Below are 24,228 nucleotides of genomic sequence, written 5' to 3'. Positions count from 1 at the left end.
ACGCCTGCGCCTGGCGCAAACAGCGCTCATTCGCCTTGTGTGTAAGGATGTCCACATTGTGGAAAGTCAGGGAAGCTATGTGAAGAAGGAAAGCCAATGAAATCGAGGGTCTACCAAAATTTTGTTTCCAGTCAACCTGTCATGTCAACCCTACATTTTAGACTTACACAATCCATCATCTATCTCTCTTTTGGTCTTGCTCTTCCCTTATGTTAGGTGATTTTAGTACAGTTTTTCTTAATTTTCATTTTGCAAATTACGAATAAAATCACAGAAAGAGCATTACCTACATTGAGTGTTCATAGAGCTGTGAATAAAATATACATAGCTACTACGAAAGTTTTACGAAAATTTTTGAACTTTTGTTATGGACACCTTGGTACAGTTGTGTGTGAATAAATTAGAAAAAGCAGCGAATGGGATCAAATTCGTTAGGAGATAAAGAAATCAGGATGTATGTTCCAATATTTTTATCTTTGCAAAAATAAATAAAATCAAAACGTCAGTCAGCTGTCAGATTGTATTGTCATGTTGACATTTTGCTCTTTCAATCATTTTTCTCATTCGTTGATTCGTGTGTACAAGATGAAAGGAGACGTTGTTTTCCATAAATAATTTTTTTGTTGTAAACATGGCAAATACGGGCTTATTACCTTTTGTACGAGGGGTAGACTTAACGTGTAATGACTTTAGCGTAAGTATAGTAAGATTTCTCTGCACAGAGACTATTTACCTTGGAAGATGATATCATTTACCTAACCTACCCTTTTGCTGACTATTTATAATGTTGTGGCCTAATTGTTTTGTTTTAGGATGATAAATTTCCTGACGCTATACAGTATATGACTGGCCTTCAGTGGCTAAGACTAGACAAGACCAATCTGAACGATATTCCTGAGGAATTAGGAAAGCTTATGAAATTGGTAAGAATATTCTATTGATAATCAAATAATGTAGGTAATTTATTTTATATTTTGTACTAAACAATGCATCACAAATGTTTGTTTAGTTGTGAATGCTTTTAAATAATTTTAATTTGTTTGCTCTGTACCATAAAGTAGAATTTTAAAAATGCTATAAATATTTTTGTTCCAAAATCCTAAACAGAGATTTGTTTCAGGAAAATTTGTCACTCAAAAAGAACAGTTTAGAAAAGTTATTTGGAGAATTGACTGAATTAAAATGCCTCCGGTCTTTGAATGTGAGACATAACAAGGTGAAGAGTTCTGGAATACCTCCGGAATTGTTCCATCTGGAGGAGCTCACAACCCTGGACTTGTCCCACAACAGACTAAAAGAGGTGCCAGATGGGTTGGATAAGGCCAAGTCTCTACTGGTGTTGAATCTAAGCCACAACAAGTGAGTAGTATACTTTTTGTCTTGATACATGTTTAAGTGAATCTGTCTGATTTTGTAGTATGTAATCACTTTCTTGTGACTTAACTTGACAGCAACTTGATTTGGGGAAATAATATCTATATTATCTTCTTTATTTTAGATATCCTAAGATGCATATTCTTAGACGGACTCTAGAATTAAACCTTTATCCCTTTCTTTCTCATATTGTGTCATATGCTGTAAATAAAAAATATATAATATTACATTACAATTATCCAATTATACTTTCTACAATATAACTTTAAAATTCTGGACACAAGCGGGAATTGTTTCCACACCCACACCCCTGTTTACTATTACAACAATGTGTTGAAACTTTGTTACAGGATTGAAGCTATACCACCAACATTGTTTGTTCAGTTGACAGATCTACTGTTTTTAGACTTGTCTAATAACTTATTGGAGACCCTGCCACCCCAGACTAGAAGGCTGGCGAACCTCCAGACCCTCATACTTAATGATAATCCACTAGGACTTTTCCAGCTAAGGTAATTAAATTTTTTGTTCATGGACACACATGTGTATTAGATGATTTTTCAGATTGGACTTGGAAGGTATAATAATTATGCATCTAAAGTATGTAGGTATGTGTAAATGTTTCTCAATAATTCTATCTTAATGGATTTTTATGTAATTTTTCATAAATATAGATGTGTAAACAATCTTGTAGCCTTTTGACAGTTTTTTATCGTTAATTCCCTGACAGGCAACTGCCATCACTCCAAAGTCTGGAGACGCTCCACATGCGCAACACCCAGCGCACGGTGGCAAACCTGCCCACATCCCTGGACACACTCGCCAACCTCGCTGATGTGGACTTGTCTAAGAATGCACTTACCAAAGTGCCAGACGCCCTGTATTCGCTACAAAACTTGAAGAGACTGAATCTTAGTGATAATGAAATTGCTGAGATATCATCAGGTGATTTTAATTTTTATTGTGTTACATTGTTTTTATTAATTTCTTATATATTTGTAAGTCATTATAGCTCTATGATATACATATATGTATATAGGAAGTAGTGTTGAGTGTAAATAGAGTTTAAACCTATTTATTTCTATTTATAGCAATGGACATGTGGCAGAAGTTAGAAAGTTTGAATCTCTCCCGCAACAAACTGAGTGTGCTGCCTGCGTCTCTATGCAAGCTGCAGAGTCTGCGGAGACTGCATGTGGATGACAACCAGCTGGACTTCGAGGGGATCCCCTCGGGCATCGGCAAGTTGGCCACTTTGGAGGTGTTCTCCGCTGCCAACAACCAGCTTGAGACGATTCCCGAAGGGCTGTGCAGGTTTGTGTGGAAGTCATATCAGTTACATATAGAGAGAGTGGACGACAACTGTCACATGCCTCTCTGACGTCAATACTTCTCGGCAAGGCTGTCGTTGCCTTTAGATGTCAAAATAACGAAGAGTTATTTACGATTTTAAATTAGTGTTTCATCAGATGTATCACGATAACCATTCAATGTTTATGATGCTTTCTCTAACTGATAAATATCAAAGATGTGCATATGCAAATTCTCAACTTTACTGCACCATCGTTAGCTGCATTCTAAATCGTCTTCCTATATGAATAAGACACATTTTTCAATACTTCGATTGTAATTGTTTAATAACTTCTATTATTTCATCCACAGACACGCGATTTGTGAAAATGTGATTATATTATAGACTTTATTCTTAATTTACGATATCATACAATCAATATGTGTTTAGATTCTTGAAAGTAGATTGCTTTTTTTTGTCTCAATTTATTCTACCAATACACAATAATTTAGAAAATGTTTCAATGATAGTGGAATTATCTTGATATTATGACATTAGGATCTCTATCACACGGAGTCAACGTTAGCATTCTTAAAGAGATTTGACGTCCAGTAGTATAACCATAGCTAAATAATTTTAGGTATGAAAATTAGTCCAGGAAATTAAGTGGATAAGTGAAAAAAATTGCAAAGGAGGAACTAAGATAAGGCATTCCATTGCTAACTAATTTACATAAGATATTATTATATATTTATATAAGATACATAACCGGCATAATTTATTACTGTAAACTAGTACAAAGTTGTCACAATCAGGAATATGCCATAGAAACACATGTTATTTAATATTGACATATGTATAAAGGTAAAATAGGTTTGTTTAAATTCATTAGGTGTGGTAAAATATTATGAACTAGCTGCCCGTCACGGCTTCGCTAGGCCAAAAACATAATAAAATAAATCACACGCCCAAACCTTCCTTTGGTATTACACTATCCATTTGTAAAAACTGCACGAGACAGACAGACAGGCTTGTTTTATAATATGTAAGGATGTCAAAATTGAACAAATTACGAAAGCGAAAATTAATATATTTTTTAAATTTCAATATCTAAAGAAAATTATATTTGTGATGTCAGATGACGCTCACATGAGCACATGAGCGAGATATTCTCAAGAGATGCCCAATGGTTTATTGCTCCATGCAATTTCACATGGTTGCGTGTGCACATCTCACGCAGTCATAGTCGAGTTGACTTGTCCCGCGTTCTCCGCGTCACTATTATTATGCACGCATGCGCAGCTAAGTGATGGGCAAAAACTTGTGAAGCAACGGCTCTCTTTTTGTTGATCTATTATCGCATTATGATCACGTTACTAGTTTTTATCTCTTCATGGTGGAGCGTAGTAATAAAGCGTGAAATCGTAACAGAGAAGCTCACTTTTAAATACAAATGCTGTGATCGATTTTCGGTATAAACGATACGATTCAGTATAAAACCAAAATCAAATCATTTATTCAGAAATTAGGCTTTCACAGGCACTTTTTCACGTCATATTCTAAATTAAATGATGTTTACCAAAGCTACAAACTACTAGCATTTCGGAACGACCAATGCTGATAAGATATGCCGAAAGAAACTCATTCAAACAGTGTTGGTCCCTATTATGCCAGAAGGGCTTACGAGTACCATTTTTAAAATATAAATTTAAATTTAATATACATTCATGATATGACTAAAAGTTAAGTAACAGATCTGTTAACATCAGACAGGGAGAAGTGGAGGAAACTAACTTGCTGTACCGAACCGACCCCATATAAAGTAGGATTTGGTAGGTGGATGGATGATGATTATGCGGTATACTATGACTATGTTTTAATTATCATTTTATCTATTGTTGTTGCAGACGTTGAAGTTTCATCTATTTGAAATAAGAAAGGTTCGTGCTAAGTTCAGTTAATATATATAGTACTTATGTTTATTTTCTCTAATAACATTCACAGATGCGGCTCCCTAAAAAAGCTAAACCTAAGCTGGAACAAACTGATCACGCTCCCCGACGCAATCCACCTCCTCGGCGACATGGAAAGCCTTCAGCTCCACGGCAACCCGGAGCTGGTGATGCCCCCGAAGCCCGTGGAGAGGTCCAAGGGCGCAGGCCTGGCGTACTATAATATAGACTTCTCACTTCAAACGCAACTGCAGTTAGCGGGAGCAGCTACTTCCGAATCTACTACGCCTAATAGTGAGTTTTCTGAATTTGTTATTTTTCTCGCTCTAATTCGTCAGTTTTATTAATTACGGGATTATTTTCTTTTTGTTAGGATGAAAATTGTAAAGTTACAAGATATCACAGATATCACTGATGACTTACTGATTACAAAAGTCTTTCTTTCGTTTATCACTGACTGACTGATTACAAAAGAAATGTGTTTTGAGTATTTAGAAAAATAGCCAATTATGATTTGACAGGCGTGAAATCCGACCCGATCGCACGAAAGCTACGACTCCGTCGCGGGCGACCCGAGCCCGAACAGAAGGACTCTGCCCTGATCCTGCGCGGGATGCAGGAGCAAGCCAACACCCAACACAACGAGCAAGCTGGCGAGCAACGGAACAGCGAGCTTAAGTGAGATTTTACGTTATAATAATGTATAACTAAGTCCGGGATGACATTTGTGCCAACGTCAAAATCTGTCCTCACTCATCTATTTCTACCGCCAAACCGGAGTGCAAAGCCAAACCCTAGGACACAAAATGGGCGTTTGACACCGCTAATTGCAGGCGTCTATATGATATGGTAACCACTTTAGGTGGCCCGTATGCCTGTTTGCCGACATGGTAGTATAAAGGCATGGTATTATTAGCAAATAATGTTATATGCCCGTTTAATCACCACATACCGTATAATAAAATAAAAATATCTTGTATATAATGTTGCCAGGCCTAAACGCTGGGACGAGACGCTGGAGAAGCCGCCCCTGGACTACTCAGAGTTCTTCGACGAGGACACCGGACAGAGCCCAGGGCTACAAGTCTGGGAGATCGAAAACTTCATCCCGGCGCCTGTCGACGAGGTTCGTATTATTTTATGCCTTTCCAGGTTTGAAACGGTGGTGGTCCAGTGGTGGTCCAGACGCCTTGAATCGAAAGCTCCCAGGTTCAAATCCTACTCGTGCCACAAGAGATTGTATATAAATTTGACTCATTTACTTTTAAATTTTATGTTATGCATATGCATACCTGTTTCTGGTGAAGAAAAACGTCGTGATGAAACCTTCACTGTATAATTCATGATTTAACAGCTTTTTTTAACAGATTACCTACTGTGTGAAATGGAGAAGGCAATGGCAAACCACACCATTATTACTGGCTAGGAAGTCGTTATATGTGTTACATTACAGTCCACATAATTATCACGACCCACAGTTATATAAGAAGTTACATTAAACGACTAAAATATTTCTGCAATACATGCATATACTGTATCACACTTTTATTTGTCTTAGGTGCAACACGGGAAGTTCTTCGAAGGCGACTGTTACATCGTGCTGAAGACCACAGTAGAGGAACAGGGCCAGCTCAGTTGGGACATACACTTCTGGATCGGCTCCAAGGCCACGGTGAGTCACCAGTCCATAGGTGGCCACTCTGTCAACCTCGCCTGTCAGAGCCTCAGGACTGTGGCGCCGCGAAGCCCGGGTTCAACGTAAAAAAATTACCTTAAAACTTTGAAGTTTCGGTTGTGATCGGTTCTTTACAGCCGGCCGTCTGCCTAACGTCAACCTTTCGTTTGTATGCTGTTATTGCCTATCAAGGCTATATCTGTCAAGGCTATGTGTCCGTACTCGCCTCGTAAGACATCCACGGGAGGATATACCTGCATGTCAATATTGAGTTAATGTTGTGTTTCCATAAACATTTTGTCATTTTAACGAATTTATTAAAGTATATTGCAATAGATATATTCATTCGGTGCCTTTCAATAGTTTAAAAAGCCAGATAGCCACATACTGGACACTTTAAATTTTGTTTTTTTTTTTAATTTTTATTTCGAGTTGTATGTTAGTTAAAATAATTCCAATATTTATTAATTGACTAATGATGAAAAATGTAAATTGTAACGTGCTTTATAAGTTTGCTTTATTTGGTCCACCGAATAAATATAAAGATAAAATAAGGAAAACATTTAAGCATTGCAATTGGTCCTTGAACCGTTTTGATAACAATATGTCTATCTATGTTTGAATATATTCATTCAGTTCACAAAACTTGAAACTTGAACCCTATAGACATCTTACGTATCGGGTCATTCAAATTTATGTTTGTTTACGGTCGAAATCGGATGTTGATTTCTCCAGCCGTAAATCATATTTGTTTTCGTATCAAGTATTCAATGATTACTGATGTTGGGAATGTAAGAATCACTTTACTGTTGACATTTACGCCGCGCTGTACACTACGATTCTCTTTTCGGAGTTTTCGCATTTCCTTCTTCAGCCGTTAAGTGTCGGAGCCCAAGGTCCGCTCCAGAGTTATCAAATCATTAGAGTCGAGTTTTCGGTGTTAATAATACTTCAAAAATAAGCAGATAATTTTATTTTTCTGATATTTCATTGTCTTGTGTTTAGTTAATATTTTTTCACAAGATGATATTTTATAAAAGCAAATTTTGCCGGCTATTTTAAATACACAAATTTGATGATATTGATACGTTATTATGTCTGACTATATGGTTAGTGCTTTTATAATTTTTTTATAGATAAGTATACAGGATGTAGATGAAAATATTCACATCTTCAGTGACTGAAATACAGAAGAAAGTAATCAGGGCAAAATTTTCAAATAAAACTATAAAAAAGTAATATATTTACGTTCTCGTATGTGTATAAATGAGTGTGATTTGGTATTCTTGTACCACATTGGGGCTAAAGCTATGTAAAACAAAACTTATCCAAAGATTGTCCCAGTTATTTGCCTTTTTTATGTGTTTATATGTTTCTTTTTAATATTCTACTGAGCAAGGAAACTTTCATGCGGCCCACCTAAAGGCCCGACCTTTACACACGCCCGTTGCCGGCCCTGAATGAACTCAAAATATTCGTCAACAGCTAGACAAAGGCGCATGCGCAGCCATGCACGCCGTGAACCTGCGCAACCTGCTCGGCGCGAAGCGGACACAGCGACACGAGCAAGGAGACGAGAGTCCAGAGTTCCTGGCTCTGTTCCCCACTGAGCCGACATACATCGCCGGCAGCCACACGCCTTCTGGATTCTTCACGGTGGACGATGTTGTGAGTAAAGAAAAGAATATTAAATAAATAAATGTTAGCTTGTAGAAATTGCTTTTGCGATAAGCCTTTGCGCTCATTTATGTTTGAATACATAATCATGTTTCTTTTGTAAATGGTGCAATAAAAAGTTTATCTGTTTACTTAAGTGCAAACGCATTATTTGATGGAAGTTGTTATAATTACGCGTTAAGAATTGTCGGAAGTACGATTCGCAGCACTTATGTTTATTGCGCTCGACTACGTCTCGGCCCTTAACACCCTCTGTAATCTGCTTAGTTTCCTCGGTGTACAGTGCACTATTTGTTATATCCAGCATTACGTAACGCGGCTGTACCGCGTGCACGCAGCGGGCAACAGCATCCACCTGGAGCCGGTCGCGGTGCAAGCGGAATCTCTGGACCCGCGCTACGTCTTCCTGTTAGATGCTGGACTGACTATATACTTATGGTAAGGTAAAACATTCCATACATTTTGTTGCATTTCGTTCCCTGCGTTTACTCTCCGTTCATCCGTTCATCCGTTGACTTTCATCGTTGACGGCCTCGGTGGCGCAGTGGTAATGTGCTTTTCTCTGAACCGAGAGGTCTCGGGTTCGATTCCTTTGTCGGGTCATAATGGAAAATGATCTTTTTCTGATTGGCACGGGTCTTGGATGTTTATATGTATTTGTTAAAAAAATAGTATCGTTGAGTTAGTATCCCATAACACAAGTCTCGAACTTACTTTGGGGCTAGCTCAATCTGTGTGATTTTCCTTATATATTTATTTATCCGTGCTGTAATATTTTTGGCTATGAAGGTTTCGAAGCCCGGTCTAAATAATAGTATCATTAGCATTACATACATCCTCCACCTAGAGCCGGTGCAAGGGAAATCTTTGGACCCGCTCTACGTCTTCCTGTTAGATGCTGGACCAGTACTTGTGGTAAGATACAACATTCCATACATTTTCTTGCGTTAGTTTCTCAGAGTTAGCCTATGTTTTACCTCGGGTCTTTAACAATATCTATTCCAAATTTCATTAAAATCGGCCCAGTTTAGCCATGACAGACAGACTTTCGCATTTGTAATATTAGCATGTAAGTGTTATTAGTATAATCAGTATTATTAGGTTATATAATGACGTCGATTTTGCACCACTTTTTTTAGGAACGGCAAAAAGGCGAAGAACACGCTGAAATCAAAAGCGCGACTATTCGCCGAGAAAATCAACAAGGAAGAGCGCAAGAATAAGGCTGAGTTGATAGCAGAGCCGCCCGGGAAGGAACCCGCTAATTTCTGGAAGACCTTGGGCTATGAGGGAGAACTGCCATTCGTGCCAGAGGTAAATAATTTATTCTATAATTTTGCATGGATCTATTACTTATACTTACGGCTTGCGTATTTTTTATTCCGAAATTTGAAACAAGCGAGCTAAGCCACGAGGCGCAGCTAGTGTGTCAAATTTTACAAGCACAAGTTTATTTAGTATCTGTACCGTACATGTCATACAAAATTGAATATTTTCACGTCGCTTGACAACGCGTTATTACGACAAATATGACGTAAAGGTATACCCAGGATCGGTTTCCGAAAAGGGAACTTAGGGACATGATTTTTTTGTCACTTAAAAACGTCTTCGTCTTACGTCACTTGTAAATAATAATACTATATACTATTACTATAGAATATATATATTGTGTAGGTACAACTGAAGAATATGGTGGGCTGATACCCAAGCTAGGATAATCCTGCAACAAAATCCCTCTGACGACAATAAAAGCTTGTGACAAGAATGTAATTTATGTAAACAAAAAGTCAGCTTAAATGTCTGCTAGTGTGTTATAAAATAAAATAAATAAATACAAATAAACAATTACATTCGTACATACAAATATAGGAAACAGTGCCGGAAGAGTTCGAGTGGTCGCCGCCGCGGCTGTACCGCGTGGAGCTGGGCATGGGCTACCTGGAGCTGCCGCAGCCCGAGCCCGCGCTGACGCGCGCGGCGCTCGCCACCAGGAACGTGTACATACTGGACGCGCGCACCGACGTCTTCGTGTGGTGAGTACGTGCCCAGGCTGCTAAATCTGGGATTCTTCAGCAATATCTTTTAGCTGTCCCGGAATTCACATATACTATCAGTGAAAAAATAGTTTTTTTTTTTTTATCTGGGATTGTTTCGGAATTTTGCTTGTTATCCCGCGTCCTGTAATTTTATTTAGCTGTCCCGAAATTCATACTATGAGCAAAAAATATATATATTTTAAAAAAATAGTTAACCACTTATAGCTCAAATATACTTTGCGTTAAAATAAACAAACTAATTACATCTATGTATAGTATAACTGTTTAAGACAATACTAATTATAATCATTTGCTTAACTTCCAACTATATCTACACAAAAAAAAAAATATTGCTCTGTTTTGACGTGAAATAAGTATAAACATTACATCTCGGAAAATAAATACTTTACGTTCACGATATTAGTTAATAGGGATTATAATTTATGGCTTTTAACTGCGAAAACCCTACTTTCTTTTTGCTTTTCTTTTATCCTATCAATTAATAAATAAAAATATAATATTTTTCCCGCCGAACCGACGCAAATGATATTAGCGGCAAGCCGATACCGCGTCGTTAAATACGGTATCTTTGCATGTGATATGGAAAGGAATTCATCTTCATCATTTCAACTTCCTGAAAGAGTGGACTGATCCACTCTTTTTGAACCAATTCAAAAAACAAACATGTGATCGGATATTCAAGGCCACATCATAAAGCATTAGTTCCCGCAGGTTTGGTAAGAAATCCTCTCGGCTAGTACGCGCGGCCGCGGTGAAGCTAGCACAGGAACTGTTCACGATGCTGCAGCGGCCTCCGCACGCATTAGTCACCAGGCTACAGGAGGCTACCGAAACACAGGTATACTTATAGTTTAGGCAAATATATACTCATATTTGAGAGTAAATACTGATAGATTGCTAGCCTTTGAGAAGAGTTTTGGTTTTAGTCTACTTTTTGACACACTGTGTAAATTAGGCGCCCAAATGAAAGAGATCTAATAAAATGTTTATTCATTGGAAGCCAGAACAAGTGCGAAAATTACTAGTAAGTTATAACGTTTTCAAAGTATATATCGAAACGTTAAGTCGCCAGCGCCATCTAACCATCCATATTATGTTAAACTTAAGCTATTATAATCAATTTAAAAGTAAGCAATATTGTTATAGTATGGCTTTCTATATGGCGCTTTCGTAACAGAGTGTAATGTACTTATATGTAAGTTTATGGAGAAAAATAAATTTATTTAGCATATGTATTGTGCGGCAGGTGTTCAAGACATACTTCCAGGGCTGGGAGGAGGTGATCGCGGTGGACTTCACGCGCACCGCGGAGTCTGTGGCGCGCACCGGCGCCGACCTCGCCAGCTGGGCGCGCCAGCAGGAGACCAAGTGAGTTTGTCTATGGCCTGCTGGCTACTATCCGCGACACCTCACGTATCTATGGTTTGCGCATTATACCCGACATTTATATAAAAGTTAAAGAATACTTGCTATAACATGTTGTGTCACTATCGCACTTGATATAATTTGCCATTGACTGAAAGAGACAAAGCCAATAAAAACGTTTACTTCGCTGTTACGTGTTTACGTTTTGCTTGTGGTCCATGAAGTATATAGTCAATCCTAAATCGATCTGCATATTCCTACCATCGAATTATTCAAATCATAAATGTTAGACGAACTGTTTGCCGACAGTGTATAGCCGGAATTAGAGGCCCGTGCAGCTCTCACCCTACCATTACTTTTACTAAATGAAATCAGCCCTTTAGTATCTTTGCTCCACATGAGTAAATACATGAATAAAACATCGTTATATACGTTATATGTATACATTTCAGAGATTTAAATAAACTGTCCCTCCACAGAACGGACCTGTCAGCCCTCTTCACCCCCCGTCAAACCCCCATGCAGCCCTCGGAAGCTAAAACCTTAGCAGAAGAGTGGAACGAAGACCTGGAAGCGATGGAAGCATTTGTACTCGAAGGGAGACACTTTGTGAAGCTCCCGGACCAGGAGCTGGGGATCTTCCACAGTCAGGACTGCTATGTGTTCCTGTGCAGATATATCATGCCGGCCGAGGTTTTTAAAAAATAATTTTTATTTTTTCCCCACAAAATTTACAACAATGATAAACATAAAATTTGAACAACAACATTTTGAGAAACAGGTGCCTAAACTAGCCAATTATTGAAAAATAGTGTCAATACTTTTCCAAATGTCAATTTTGACATTAGAAAAAGTATTGATTTGACTAATTGGAAAGTCAATTAATGTATAATATCTATAACAGCCGGAAGAAGAAAACGAAGGTTCAAACGACGCCGACGAGGACGCGGAGTCTGCCTCCTGGGTGGTGTACTTCTGGCAAGGCCGCTGGGCCAGCAACATGGGCTGGCTCACCTTCACCTTCGGCCTGGAGCGGAAGTTCAAGCAGCTGTGCAAGAGGCTCGACGTCGTCAGGACCCACCAGCAACAGGAGAGCTTGAAGTTCATGGCGCACTTCCACAGGCGGTTCATCATCAAGGACGGCAAGAGGAAAGTCAAACCGGTGAGTTTTTTTTTAGTTTAAAAATATAACTAACTTGCTGCGCCCCGGGGCTCCGCTTTCGTGGGAATTTCGGGATAAAAAGTACTCAATGTGTACCAAATCATAACAATCCGTCCTGTCCATTTTTAGTGAAAAAGTAATAAAATTACACACATATCATACATCCTCACAAACTTTCGCATTTATAATATTAATAGAATTATATATTAATAGCTTTTGCCCGCGGCTTCGCCCACATTAATTTCCCGGAATGAAAGTCTTTCTCCATACGTCAAACTACATGTATGCAAAATTTCGGGAAGATTGGTTGATTAGGTAAAGCGTGAAGGGGTAACAAACAAAAAACTAACTTACTATCGCATTTATAATAATAGGATAATAGGATGTAAGAGTGAATTAGACACTTCTTCTTTCTCTATTTACATTACAATAACTCTTTTTTCCATCGAAAAATCCGCCCTCTGCTGAGCACAAACTTCGCTTACGCCACCCTAGATCCCGTGCCTCTCTCATCCATTTACGAATAATTTCTGTTTACAGGAGGGCAAGGCCCCCGTAGAGTTGTTTGAACTGCGCAGCAACGGCTCGGCTCTGTGCACGCGGCTCATACAAGTGAAGGCCGACGCGTCGCAGCTCAACAGCGCTTTCTGGTGGGATATTTTGTGTAGTTGGTGTGCTTCCGCCCTAGAATAGGACCACTCTCCACTATATAACAATGTTGGTATGGTAAGCCCCTCTGGCATTATAGGGACCAACCAACCCCTCCGGTACAACAATGGTCTACATCAACCAACATTGTTTAAATTATTTTTTTCGGTATTTCTACTAAGCAGCGGTTGTTCCGAAATGCCAGTAGTATAGCTTTTTGAGAAATTACTATACAATATAAAATTTGACCTGAAAAACTGCCTGTGAAGACTTTTTAAAAAGTCTTCCTTAGTAAATGATTTGACTTAGCACTGATATTCAGCAATAGCATTCCTAAGGGGTGTTGACGTCCGGTAAATGTAAGCCTGTTTTTATTTGCCCTTTTACCTGAGATGCTCAGTCCAGTAATCTTTCTAGTACAACATTCCTGTGTCAAATATTTTTCGTGTTCGGGACCCAGAAGACCTAGTTGTAAATATTTTATTTGTAACTAACGGCCCGGCCCCTAACCCTTTCACCTAAACCCGCCTTAGGAATCACATTATCTATTGGTGAAAACCGTACGAAAATCCGTCAGGTCGGTCGTCACGAAAATCGTCCGTTAAATTTATTGCGTTCTACTGACAGACGCGACGATTTTGAACTAATGTAATCACGTTTCGTTCCAACAGTTACATACTGAACGTGCCCCTAGAGGGCGCCAACGAGACGTCATCAGCGATAGTGTACGTGTGGATCGGCAGCCAGAGCTCCGCCGACTGCGCTCGGCTCATCGAGCAGATCGCTGAGGAGAAGTTCAACAACCCCTGGCTCAGTCTGCAGGTATCACATATGCCACATTTACACTCAGCCCTATTGGGCAAGGAAGTGAGCACCCCAGTGGGCAGCACGAGTATATAAATAATAGGTTACTCGCGGGGTAATGAAAAAACAATTCCATTTTTAGAACTTTATAAAATTGAGCAGGTAATATGGGATGACTTTCAGACATAATTCTGTCGAACCAGGAACCTCGACAAGATTGACGTCAGTCATTTTTGTGAGTTGATAAATAAAGAAGAGAGAGAGAAATAATAAGAATATGAAGGCAGAGTGTAAATGCTCACTCTCACGCGTCGTTATTGCCGCAGTAGTATTTAGGGTAATATTTCCGGCAGCGCCAGGAGAAATGGCAGCGGCTGAGTATAAATTTGGGGATAGAAGGTGCCAGTGAGACATGGACCTCTTCCTCCATGGTCTTGCTGCCAATACTGAGAAAACATGCAACAGGCACACGAAGTTACTGACCGTGACAGCCTCCACCAAAGCGGCTATAGTGCTGGCCAGTAATGACGTCCAAAAATTAATCAATCCCAGGCTACTGGTAAACTCTTATAGATGGCGCCAGTGAGAAATGTTAAGGGCCACCGTCACGTTTTTATCAATTTCTTTTATTTCTTAGCTTTTCTTTTATTTCTTAGAAAGGTAAAAAAATTGTCTATACAAATTATGCAACACTAGATATAAGATTTTATTAGCACATTTAACAACTAGACCCGGATTCAGATAAGTTACTAATATAGTCTCAAGAACACTGTTATTTATTATGGATTCTGTCCGAAATAAACACTTATATTTTTTTATTTTTTAATATTATTTTTATCCAATTCCGAATGACACAAATGATACCCCAGGTGCTAACGGAGGGCAGTGAGCCGGACAACTTCTTCTGGGTGGCGATGGGCGGGCGCAAACCCTACGACGGCGACGCGGAGTTCCTCAACTACACGCGGCTGTTCCGCTGCTCCAACGAGAAGGGCTACTTCACTGTCTCCGAGAAGTGCACAGACTTCTGCCAGGTATCCCTTACAAAATATAAAGATCTAAGAAAAAATCGTCAAAAACAAAAGTAATGTTTTTGACTTCTTTAAATAATTGGATGATGGGAAATTCCCAAAATATTATTTGTGCTGGCTTGTAGGAGGGGCTATATGTCGTAACAGTATTAACATGGGAAATAAAAAAAATCTGAGACCAAAATCAACAGTTAACAAAGCAAAAGTCCGATGAGTCAGATAACTAATCGCAAGTCTAGTAACGTCTAGAGCATAAATATATCACAATGAATATTGGCATTAGAGACAATATATCAAGACCAAGGTTATTAATTTATGACTTTAATTTTCATTGCTTCCCTCTGTTGTCAATTATCATAATTTCATTTGAAACATTTTGTTGACATGTTTATGGCGCATAAAACGAAGAAGTCTCTTTAACCACGTGTATAATAATGTAGTTTTATTTGCCAAAACACTAATAGAAGATACAGTGTAGTAAAAATAGTAGATCTAAAAAAGGCATACATTGCTGGTATTTCATCGCCGTAAATAAAAGCACTCAGACAAAGTACGCAATGTTAATGCATTCGCGTCGGCATCAGTCTGAGTTCGTGCGGTAGTGTGCAGCCGGCATTACATACAGCCACGTGTGTGCAGGATGACCTGGCAGACGACGACATAATGATCCTGGACAACGGGGAGCAGGTGTTCTTGTGGCTCGGCGCCAAGTGCTCCGAGGTCGAGATCAAACTGGCTTACAAATCTGCTCAGGTAGTATGGGATTCTACGGTTTTACGTATGAAATTTTTTTATGTCTTTTTGCGGTATGTATGTTGTTTACTGAAAATATTTACTGGATTGAAAACTACTAGCATTTCGTAACGACCACTGCTGAAAAAAATGGTCCAAAATGGTAATTCTACCTGAATAATTAAAAATTCTCCTATCTTGTAACATTCTGTTTTCAGTCACATCATACGCTTAACACCATCCCACAGATCGGTTTACATGGATCACTTACATTTCTGGTGACTCGCTCGTTAGCCGCCGTATTCCATAACAATAAATTTCAGGTTTACATCCAACACATGAAGTCCGTGCAGCCGAGCCGACCGCGCAAGCTGTTCCTCACGCTGAAGAACAAGGAGTCTCGCCGGTTCACCAAATGCTTCCACGGCTGGGGCGAGCACAAGAGGCCTCCAGAGTAGTACTGCGATTGAATAAACAATCACCATCCTTATTACACGAGTTCTTACGTTACAGGCGACCCAATCATAAAACTCAAGTTCTTTTAGTTACACTCACGCAATGAATTATGTTCGACGAGAAAATGTATCTTATGGAGGTAAGTCGCTAAAGATGTTTCGCTTGCTCATTATTATTATAAATGCATATAATACCTCGTAAGCTATAAGTTCCATAAGGAACTTTTTCTCGTGGACCGTCATATGTTTCATGCCATCCCTACCTAATTTAGTATAGAAGCCACGGCTTGTTTCATTTTCATTTGATACTGTAAAATGTCCCCAAGTTTCAAAATAAGTGACATTTTAAACACACTCATTCGAATAAAATTACAAATGGTAATATGCCTGCTGTTAGTATATTAAAAATGGGAAGATAAAATTTCGTATTTCTCTCATTTCTGTCTAAGACCCAATATAAACCTATGTTACATTTATGTGATGGAACAAGCTGTGCATTCGTTTAATAGCTGTATAGATTTTTTTTGTTAAAAATTGCGCTGATTATAAATATTATTTATGTTTGTTGAATTGTGAAAATTTGCAGCACAAAATATTTATGATTATTTCCTATAGACATATATAATAGTTTACAAAGCACAAAGTATAACCATATCCAACTACTTTATTAGATTAATTTAAATAAAAAAAACTTTTCAACAGTATTATTTTTTCGCCATTTGAAGAGTATATGTATTATTTCGTCTAAATGTAAGTCCAATAATATCTATTAAAATCTTGAAAAGTTTTATACCCTCCAATGTTATTGAAGTAATTTAACTAGCCAACCTTGTGGTGGTCCTGTTGCAAGAGCAATATGTCACCACAGATAAAGGTATCTTATGGTTGATTTTTAAGATTATTCAGACATTCAAAAATAAAAACACATCCATAAGGTACTTTTACTAGTGGAACTCACAAGTATATGAAATTCCATTTTTTTTTTAATCATAGTCCCCATGACCCCAAAACAATCTCCTTTCATAAAATTATTATGAATATACTAAATTGACATAGAAACAAAATAAAGAATTAAGTGCAGGTTATGGAGAGTATGGATTTTTAAAATTGAAAGACTGATATAAGCCATTTTTTCAAGTCATTTATTCATAACTTTCATTCAAGTGTGGTATGTATTTATAATGAGAATGATTTGACTAGATTATAAATTTCTGTAACTCTCCTGTAGTTATTGTAGCCATGTTACCCGCTGAATAAGATGTAGATGTCAAATGGGTGGCATATCTCCATCAGCAATGTTTTAAGAATTTCCCAATAGCAACTTCTAAATTACCTCTTACCTGCCAGTACCCAATAATTCAGGACCTGATAATTTAACTAATGACAATTTATACCAAATGCATCCTTTACTATATATTTGTGGGAAAAATTCAGAAATCGAATCATATTTAGGACCTCAGATTGACATTGTACAGGTTACTTTGAGATGCATTTTGCAATGCATTTAAATAATGACTAATTACAAGTTTATTTGCTGTATATAGAAAACATTGCATTAAAAGTTTTACATTTAACTATGTAAATATTTAAATAGATACAAATATGGCCCTAATATATTAATAATATCATTGATTCACGATTATAATTAGTTTTGAAAGCTATGGAGCTCAAACTAAGTTGAATGTTTTATAAACTTTATGTAATAAAATGTAATTAATAACAAAAATTATTTTTACTTATCACCAACTTATACCTGGAACAAAAATAAAGTATCAGACTAGGCTATATTACAAGGAACTGAAATTCTTGTTATTTTTCACCTTAATTCAATGGAATAAAGTAAAGTTCAACAATAACATTACACTGTCTGTATGCTGAAATAAAATCCCATGTATGAAGACAAGTCAAATAGATGTTTTAAACTAAGCTACCTATTTTGGACCCCTAATACATTTTCAAATTTGTATTTACCTATAATTATCGTAAGTAACTTGCTACTTAGTCATCATCGTCGTCATCATCAGATGGCACAAATAATTCATTTTCTTCTAGAAAATTGGCTATATTTTTACTAATCGCAGCCCCGACAAGTAGGCCAGGAACCACGGCAGCTATAATACCTAGCAGACCAAAAGGCTGCTTCTCAGGCTCTGGAAGAATTGCGCCAGTGGGAGTGGTGGTCGCCGACCTCCTTTGGACCACTCGCTCGGTTTGAGCTAGGTTTTTGGTCTGAACAACAAGCCGGGTCAGCCGAGAGATGCTCATTTTCAGTTGGATCCCAAATTAGCTATTGGATAACAGTCTCTTGCTTTAGCTAATATTTTTAGAATTTTGACTAAAAATTGACTTTTGTTTGGTGAAATTTCTAATTTTCGATTCAAACTTACGTTGTCATTGTCATTTGTTTATTTTGGCATTGACATAAAAACACATCATGCATAATACCGCAGTACTAGGTCTGCGCAGGCACAGCATGAATCGAAAAACAAGAGCGTTGCGTTCTTACGTGATTCGGAACGTTGTTTTGTCTGTCAGCTCATTCATTCATCAGCTGTCAGTAGTCAATCAAAAATCGGCAATCAGAAATTAGGAAATTATGAATAAAAACTAGAAGTGAAACAAAATGGAAATGAAATAAATGTTGTTGTATTTCCTAAGCAAATAAACGTTCATCAAGAATAATGAATGTAACATTAACAAGTTTGGAAGCATTAATTCGTAAGTAACATATGAATAGTGTAAATACCGCCATGTTATGAAAATGTTTACGAGTTTCTTATCTTCAGTTAAGGCTACGCATGAAACTCTGCCATGTCCGGATGCAGCTGCACTAGAAGCATTCTGTACGATAATGCGGGATTCTGCCGAGGGTCCGCAGTGGGCCGCGCAGGCCTTGGCAGCCCGCATACACTCGCAGAACCCTCGAGAAGCAATGCTAGCTCTGACAATGTTGGACCGGTGCATGCGCCGCTCCGACGCTGGTTTCCATGCTGAAGTCGGCAAATTTAGATTCTTAAACGAAATGATAAAACTAGTGTCTCCTAAATATTTTGCAGATAGAACCGCACCTGAAGTGAGAACAAGGGTAAGATATTATTACTATAAAATTAGTGTATAAAATTAGATGTAATCTTAGAGATGATCTTCGACATTTTTGTCTCTTACTTTTTTATGTAAAGGCTAGAAGTTAACCCATAAATGCTGAATGAAACTTAAACAACTAATCTTATCACTATATTTTAGGTTTTACAGTTGCTACATGCATGGTCAATAGAATATCCAAAAGAGTCAAAATTCAAAGTAGCCTATGATATGCTTAAGAACCAGGGGGTAGTGAAGGAGACACCACCACCATTGCCTCCCGAGGACTCGACTCCCACTCCCAAGATGAGGGCTAAGAATGCCATATTTGAGGATGAAGAGAAATCTAAGCTTCTCCAAAAGCTGCTGCAGAGTAAGAAGCCAGAAGACCTTCAACATGCTAATAGACTTATCAAAACTATGGTGCGAGAGGTATGATCAAAGGTTGCATTATTAACTAAACCAATCAAGTGATTTACATTTGTTCTTTTTCTCATCAACCTTTCTGAAAAAGGATAAAGTTTGGTTAAGTTTGTATATTGATTGATGAGAAAAAAAAACAAATTACTTATTTTTTTATGTTTTTGCATGATTAATAATCATGCAAAAACATAAATTTGTCGTTTATATTTGAGAAGGGTCAATGAGAAAAAGAACAAATGAAAAATTACTTTATTTAGTTTAGACACTGTTGTAATGGTAAAATAAGATAGTGGAAAATAAGTTACATGCATTACAATATTTAGTACATTGCTGATGAAAGCTATATAACTAGTATTTCAACAATGTTTTCAATTTGCTAGAAATATTGTCTGGGAAAAATCCACTATAGTGCAATATTTTACTATAATTAATATCATGTTTTTATAAATTTATGTACAATTAAGTATTAGTATGAGTCTTAAGACACAATATATAAACCATTAATATTGTGTCTTAAGACTCAGTAAAAAATTGTATTGCTTCTGAAGTCTTCTTATTAAGATTTATAACTTCAGGAGGAGCGACGCAGTGAAGCCAACAGCCGGCGGGCGCAGGAGGTGGGCGCAGCGCTGGACAGCGCGGGGCTGCTGCGCGACATGCTGGTGGCCGCGGGCAGCGCCTCCGCAGACGAGGAGCAGCTCATACACGAGCTGCACGCCAGCTGCAAGCGCCTCCGCCCCGTGTTGCAGCGGCTGGCGGCCGCCGATGCTGACGCTGACAACCTTAGTAAGTCTCTCGCTCTCATCTCTGCATGCGAAATTGCGGTCAGACCTGTGACACTGTGAAGCTTAGCATTTTAAAAATTCGACTGACGTTAACCCTCCTTGGGAATGTCATTGTTGACTATCAGCTGCCTAGGTTATGTGTCCCTTAGTCTTATAGAATGACATATATAGAAGGATATGGAATGGTACTATTCTAAGGAGGAATACAATGCTGGCAGCATTGTATTCCTCCTTTAGTGTTTTTCCCAGTTAAGCCTCTTGTCAAGGCCCTTTCTACGTGAGGAGTATGCACTGTATCTAGTTTGTCTTATTATCCATAGTTTAGAGCCAGTGCAAAATTCATGAAGATATAATTGAAATCGTTTGACGCACCACATCATCACTAAACATAACACAATATGTGATGTTCCACGAGAAATGGTACTGTATGGAAACAGTTGATTATAATAATATGCACATGTATAATAAAAATGAGCAAGTGACATGTCTTAAGCGATTCTGTCCATATGGTACCTTTTCTTGTGGAATGTCACATATTATCATACTTTATTACTATAATGCGTCATTTTTTAATCCTAGCAAAGAGTGCTAGGAAAGGAAATTTGTATAATTTACGAGATAAAAAACCAATGAAGGTCAAATCTTGAACAAACAATTTTACAACATTTTCCTTGTAATGTTTTATTTTAAAAATTTGGAGCGTAGTAAAATTGATCAATTAAAAAAGTAACATAAAAATTTTTATTACATTATGTTCCAGGTGACATTTTACATGCAAATGATGTGCTAGATGAAGTATTTGAACAATACAATGCTTTTGTGGCAGACAAAGAGGAGAAAGTTAAATCCCAGCCTTTATTAACACCAGACCCGGCCAATGAAAGTCTGTTGGACTTCGCTGGAGCAAACCTTGGTAAAGGCGATGGTGATGTGGTCCAAGACGTGAAGAAAACTAAGAATGTTATTGATGAACTGGGAGATATATTCTCAAACGAGTCCAGTGGCAGCATCGCGGAGCCTTTGAAACCTGTGAGCCTTATACCAAATGGTAAATAGATATACAATACTACCCTTAGTTTGTCTTAATTTTATATAGAGGAATCAGAATCGTGGAATAAATGTGCATCCAAAAGATTATTAGTTTTTTTTCTGAATGTTTGAAATGTTATAAAATCTTATTATTTTCAGAAGATGTGGATCTATTAGGTGAAAAACCGAAAGTGGAAGCATGGAATGAACTGGACTCTCTCGGAGAGCAGTTGATGAAGCAGTCATTACCAGAAAGTTCCAAACGAGTAGAGAGTTTTAATGGGTAAGTTTTAATCATTTTGCAATTTATGAAGGTGTTATTAAAAGAGACCTTTGGTGATTCTTTGGTAATTAATTTTGATTATTTTTAACCATTTTCAGAAAAATCGCAAAGAAGATACCGATGAATGCACTAGAAAAGTCGCCTAAAAAGGAAACACAGATGTTAAATAACGGCACAATGTTTGATTTAGATTTCTTTACGAAAAAATCTGAAGAAAAACAATCACCAGCCGCGCCGACCCCTTTATCTCCCACTCCTGATGACGTCATGGTCGACATCACAGATGGCGCCACTTGCATCAACAATAACGTTGAAAGCCCTCTTGACACGATTCTCGATTTAGGATTACCTTTAGATGATAATAGAAAATGTGATAACGTTGAATCGCCTGTAGCGGATAAGGAAATGGAAAGGAAGGATAGTATAAAGAAATCTGGTGATGTGAAGCCTTTGACTGACATAAATGTGACGCTGCAAAGTGTGCAGCCGAGTTCAGTGCCTCCGATGACTGTGTTTGAGGAGGAGGGGGGGCTCACTGTGGTGTTACACTTCTGTAAGGACAAGCCGAGGCCCGATGTCAACGTGATTGTGGTGTCTACGACTAACAGAAATAGTTCCCCTATTGAAGATTATAAGTTTCAGGGTGTTGTGCCGAAGGTACGTGTTTGGGTCGGGCAGCGAAAGTTTCAGTGCACACCTGAGTTCTTCACCTGAGGACCTCTCTAATCAGGCCTGCGCTATACCTGAACCTCATATTTTTTTTACTGCTTGCACCTATAATGTTATATTTATAGCATGCCATTTTTTAAAAATTGAATTCTAATGTGGTTCAATTGATATCACATAATTTGTACAACATAATAAATTGTCTTTTATCAAATTGATCACTCATCATATAAGAAAACTAAATTCTAACAGTTTGTGTTATTTCGATATTGAATTTCCGTTCGAATCCCGTTTTTTTTTTATTTCTAGAATATTTTCAAAATGAGCTGATGTTGTCCCCAGGGTTGCAAGATCCGCCTGCTGCCGGCGTCGGGCTCGGCGCTGCCGGGACGGCCGCCGTTCCAGCCGCCGCCGGCGCTCACGCAGCTGCTGCTGCTGGCGCGGCCTCCGGGCCTCGCAGCTGTGTGGCTGCGGTTCGTGCTCACCTACACCTGTGACGACGACACCTGCTCAGAGATAGGGGAGGTCAACGAACTGCCTCTCGACGATATATAGTCTTAAAGTATGTATCATATGTAGTATATGACGCGATAGATTATGCTGTGTCGGCGGCGTCTTATTGGTCTTCACTAATATCATTCGCCGAGTCGACACGCTAAAAAGGAGTGTTAACACTGCCATGGGAACAGGTTTCGAGATCTCGTTCGTAATATGATTGATACGTATGTTACGTTCCATAAGACATCTGTCTTAAGATCGTTCATGCCTTAAAGAGCTTGCTTAATTTTTATTATTGATGTATAGAGTTGCACTATTACGAAATCGCCAGATTATATTTGGAGCATATGTTTACTTTATTAAAATGATTATTTTAATGAGATATGTGACTCAATCTATTTGAAGCAAAATATCAAATATTTAGGATTACCAAAGTATCGTTCGAGAACTAAGAATCCTAGAAATAGTTCCTGTCGCATTATCGTCTACCAAAATGTTTAATCTTAGTTTCATTAGCGACTTAATTATTATTAGTGCGACTGAGAGATGTATATTTTATCTAGTCTGTATCCGCGTAATGGATATTATCATTCTTACATTCCAAAAAATATTCAGGAATCTTTTATTTTTTAATTAGCTAAAATTTATATTTTTATTATACTTATACATGACTTGCGAATCTGAAAAATATTTAGTTATGAATATTCTCAGTATTATCATTGTATGAATGTGGCAATATTTGGTTGATTCTCATAGAAAATAGTATAAGTACTTAAATCATTAGACATTAAAATATATTGATTAATAAAAATCTGTTATCAATTATCATATAAAATGCGACCAAGAATTCACAGACAGTAAGCAAAGCGATCTCAAGCTACATAATGTATCTCATTCTTTTGTTATTGTCTTCCAAACATATATTACGCCTCCCAATTCTTAGTTGATTTGTTTTTTTTTTATTTTGCTATTAAAATAAATAAACCATAATCAGCTTAAAATTCGTTGATATCTATAATAAAATAAAAGAACACACATGTAATATTTCTGTTCACAATAGTGAAAAAATAGTATGACATGAGAGTCCAGAGCGCTGTATATACAAGTTGCATTTAATTGTACAAAATGTGCTATTGCTGTGCAATACATGAAGGTGACCGACCTACAATTTGTTATATTCTAAATAGCTATGATAACAATGTCTTAGTGTTGTGTTGTCTATTTACTGTCCTGCTATTTA

General features: G+C 37.8%; 3 protein-coding genes across 5 annotated transcripts; 2 read left to right on the top strand and 1 right to left on the bottom strand.

Annotated features, from left to right (window-relative positions):
• Positions 1–560: 560 nt before the first annotated feature.
• Positions 561–17,949, top strand: fliI (flightless I). The gene is made up of 23 exons (XM_053754142.1): positions 561–694; positions 813–923; positions 1,121–1,359; positions 1,725–1,886; positions 2,105–2,319; positions 2,466–2,688; positions 4,670–4,911; positions 5,139–5,295; positions 5,611–5,743; positions 6,176–6,289; positions 7,778–7,960; positions 8,274–8,407; positions 9,109–9,283; positions 9,839–10,002; positions 10,738–10,864; positions 11,273–11,394; positions 11,871–12,084; positions 12,296–12,553; positions 13,094–13,203; positions 13,873–14,023; positions 14,875–15,039; positions 15,676–15,789; positions 16,092–17,949. Exons 1-23 carry the CDS (start codon positions 632–634, stop codon positions 16,224–16,226), a joined length of 3,711 nt encoding a protein of 1,236 aa, XP_053610117.1. The 5' UTR covers positions 561–631; the 3' UTR covers positions 16,227–17,949.
• On the bottom strand, positions 17,345–18,614 carry EMRE (Essential MCU regulator). Its single transcript, XM_053754147.2, has 2 exons — positions 18,195–18,614; positions 17,345–17,976 (listed from the first exon to the last, which is right to left on the bottom strand). The coding sequence occupies exon 1, from the start codon at positions 18,486–18,488 to the stop codon at positions 18,222–18,224; it is 267 nt and encodes an 88-aa protein (XP_053610122.1). The 5' UTR covers positions 18,489–18,614; the 3' UTR covers positions 17,345–17,976; positions 18,195–18,221.
• Positions 18,615–18,759: 145 nt separating this feature from the next.
• Positions 18,760–24,213, top strand: Gga (Golgi-localized, gamma-adaptin ear containing, ARF binding protein). Of its 3 annotated transcripts, none has more exons than XM_053754145.2 (8): positions 18,760–18,941; positions 19,010–19,308; positions 19,467–19,736; positions 20,303–20,513; positions 21,339–21,560; positions 21,701–21,824; positions 21,923–22,481; positions 22,833–24,213. In XM_053754145.2, exons 1-8 carry the CDS (start codon positions 18,905–18,907, stop codon positions 23,043–23,045), a joined length of 1,935 nt encoding a protein of 644 aa, XP_053610120.1. In that variant the 5' UTR covers positions 18,760–18,904; the 3' UTR covers positions 23,046–24,213. The 3 variants fall into 3 exon arrangements, with proteins under 3 accessions (XP_053610120.1, XP_053610119.1, XP_053610118.1); XM_053754144.2 differs by having other exon boundaries at positions 21,273–21,560; positions 21,704–21,824; XM_053754143.2 differs by having other exon boundaries at positions 21,273–21,560.
• The last annotated feature ends 15 nt before the right edge of the window (positions 24,214–24,228 follow it).

The sequence above is a fragment of the Plodia interpunctella genome, chromosome 13 (genome assembly GCF_027563975.2).
Source record: "Plodia interpunctella isolate USDA-ARS_2022_Savannah chromosome 13, ilPloInte3.2, whole genome shotgun sequence".
NCBI classification, from domain to species: domain Eukaryota; kingdom Metazoa; phylum Arthropoda; class Insecta; order Lepidoptera; family Pyralidae; genus Plodia; species Plodia interpunctella.
Note: the sequence above shows the minus strand (reverse complement) of the source record. Positions and strands in the feature narration are given on the sequence as shown.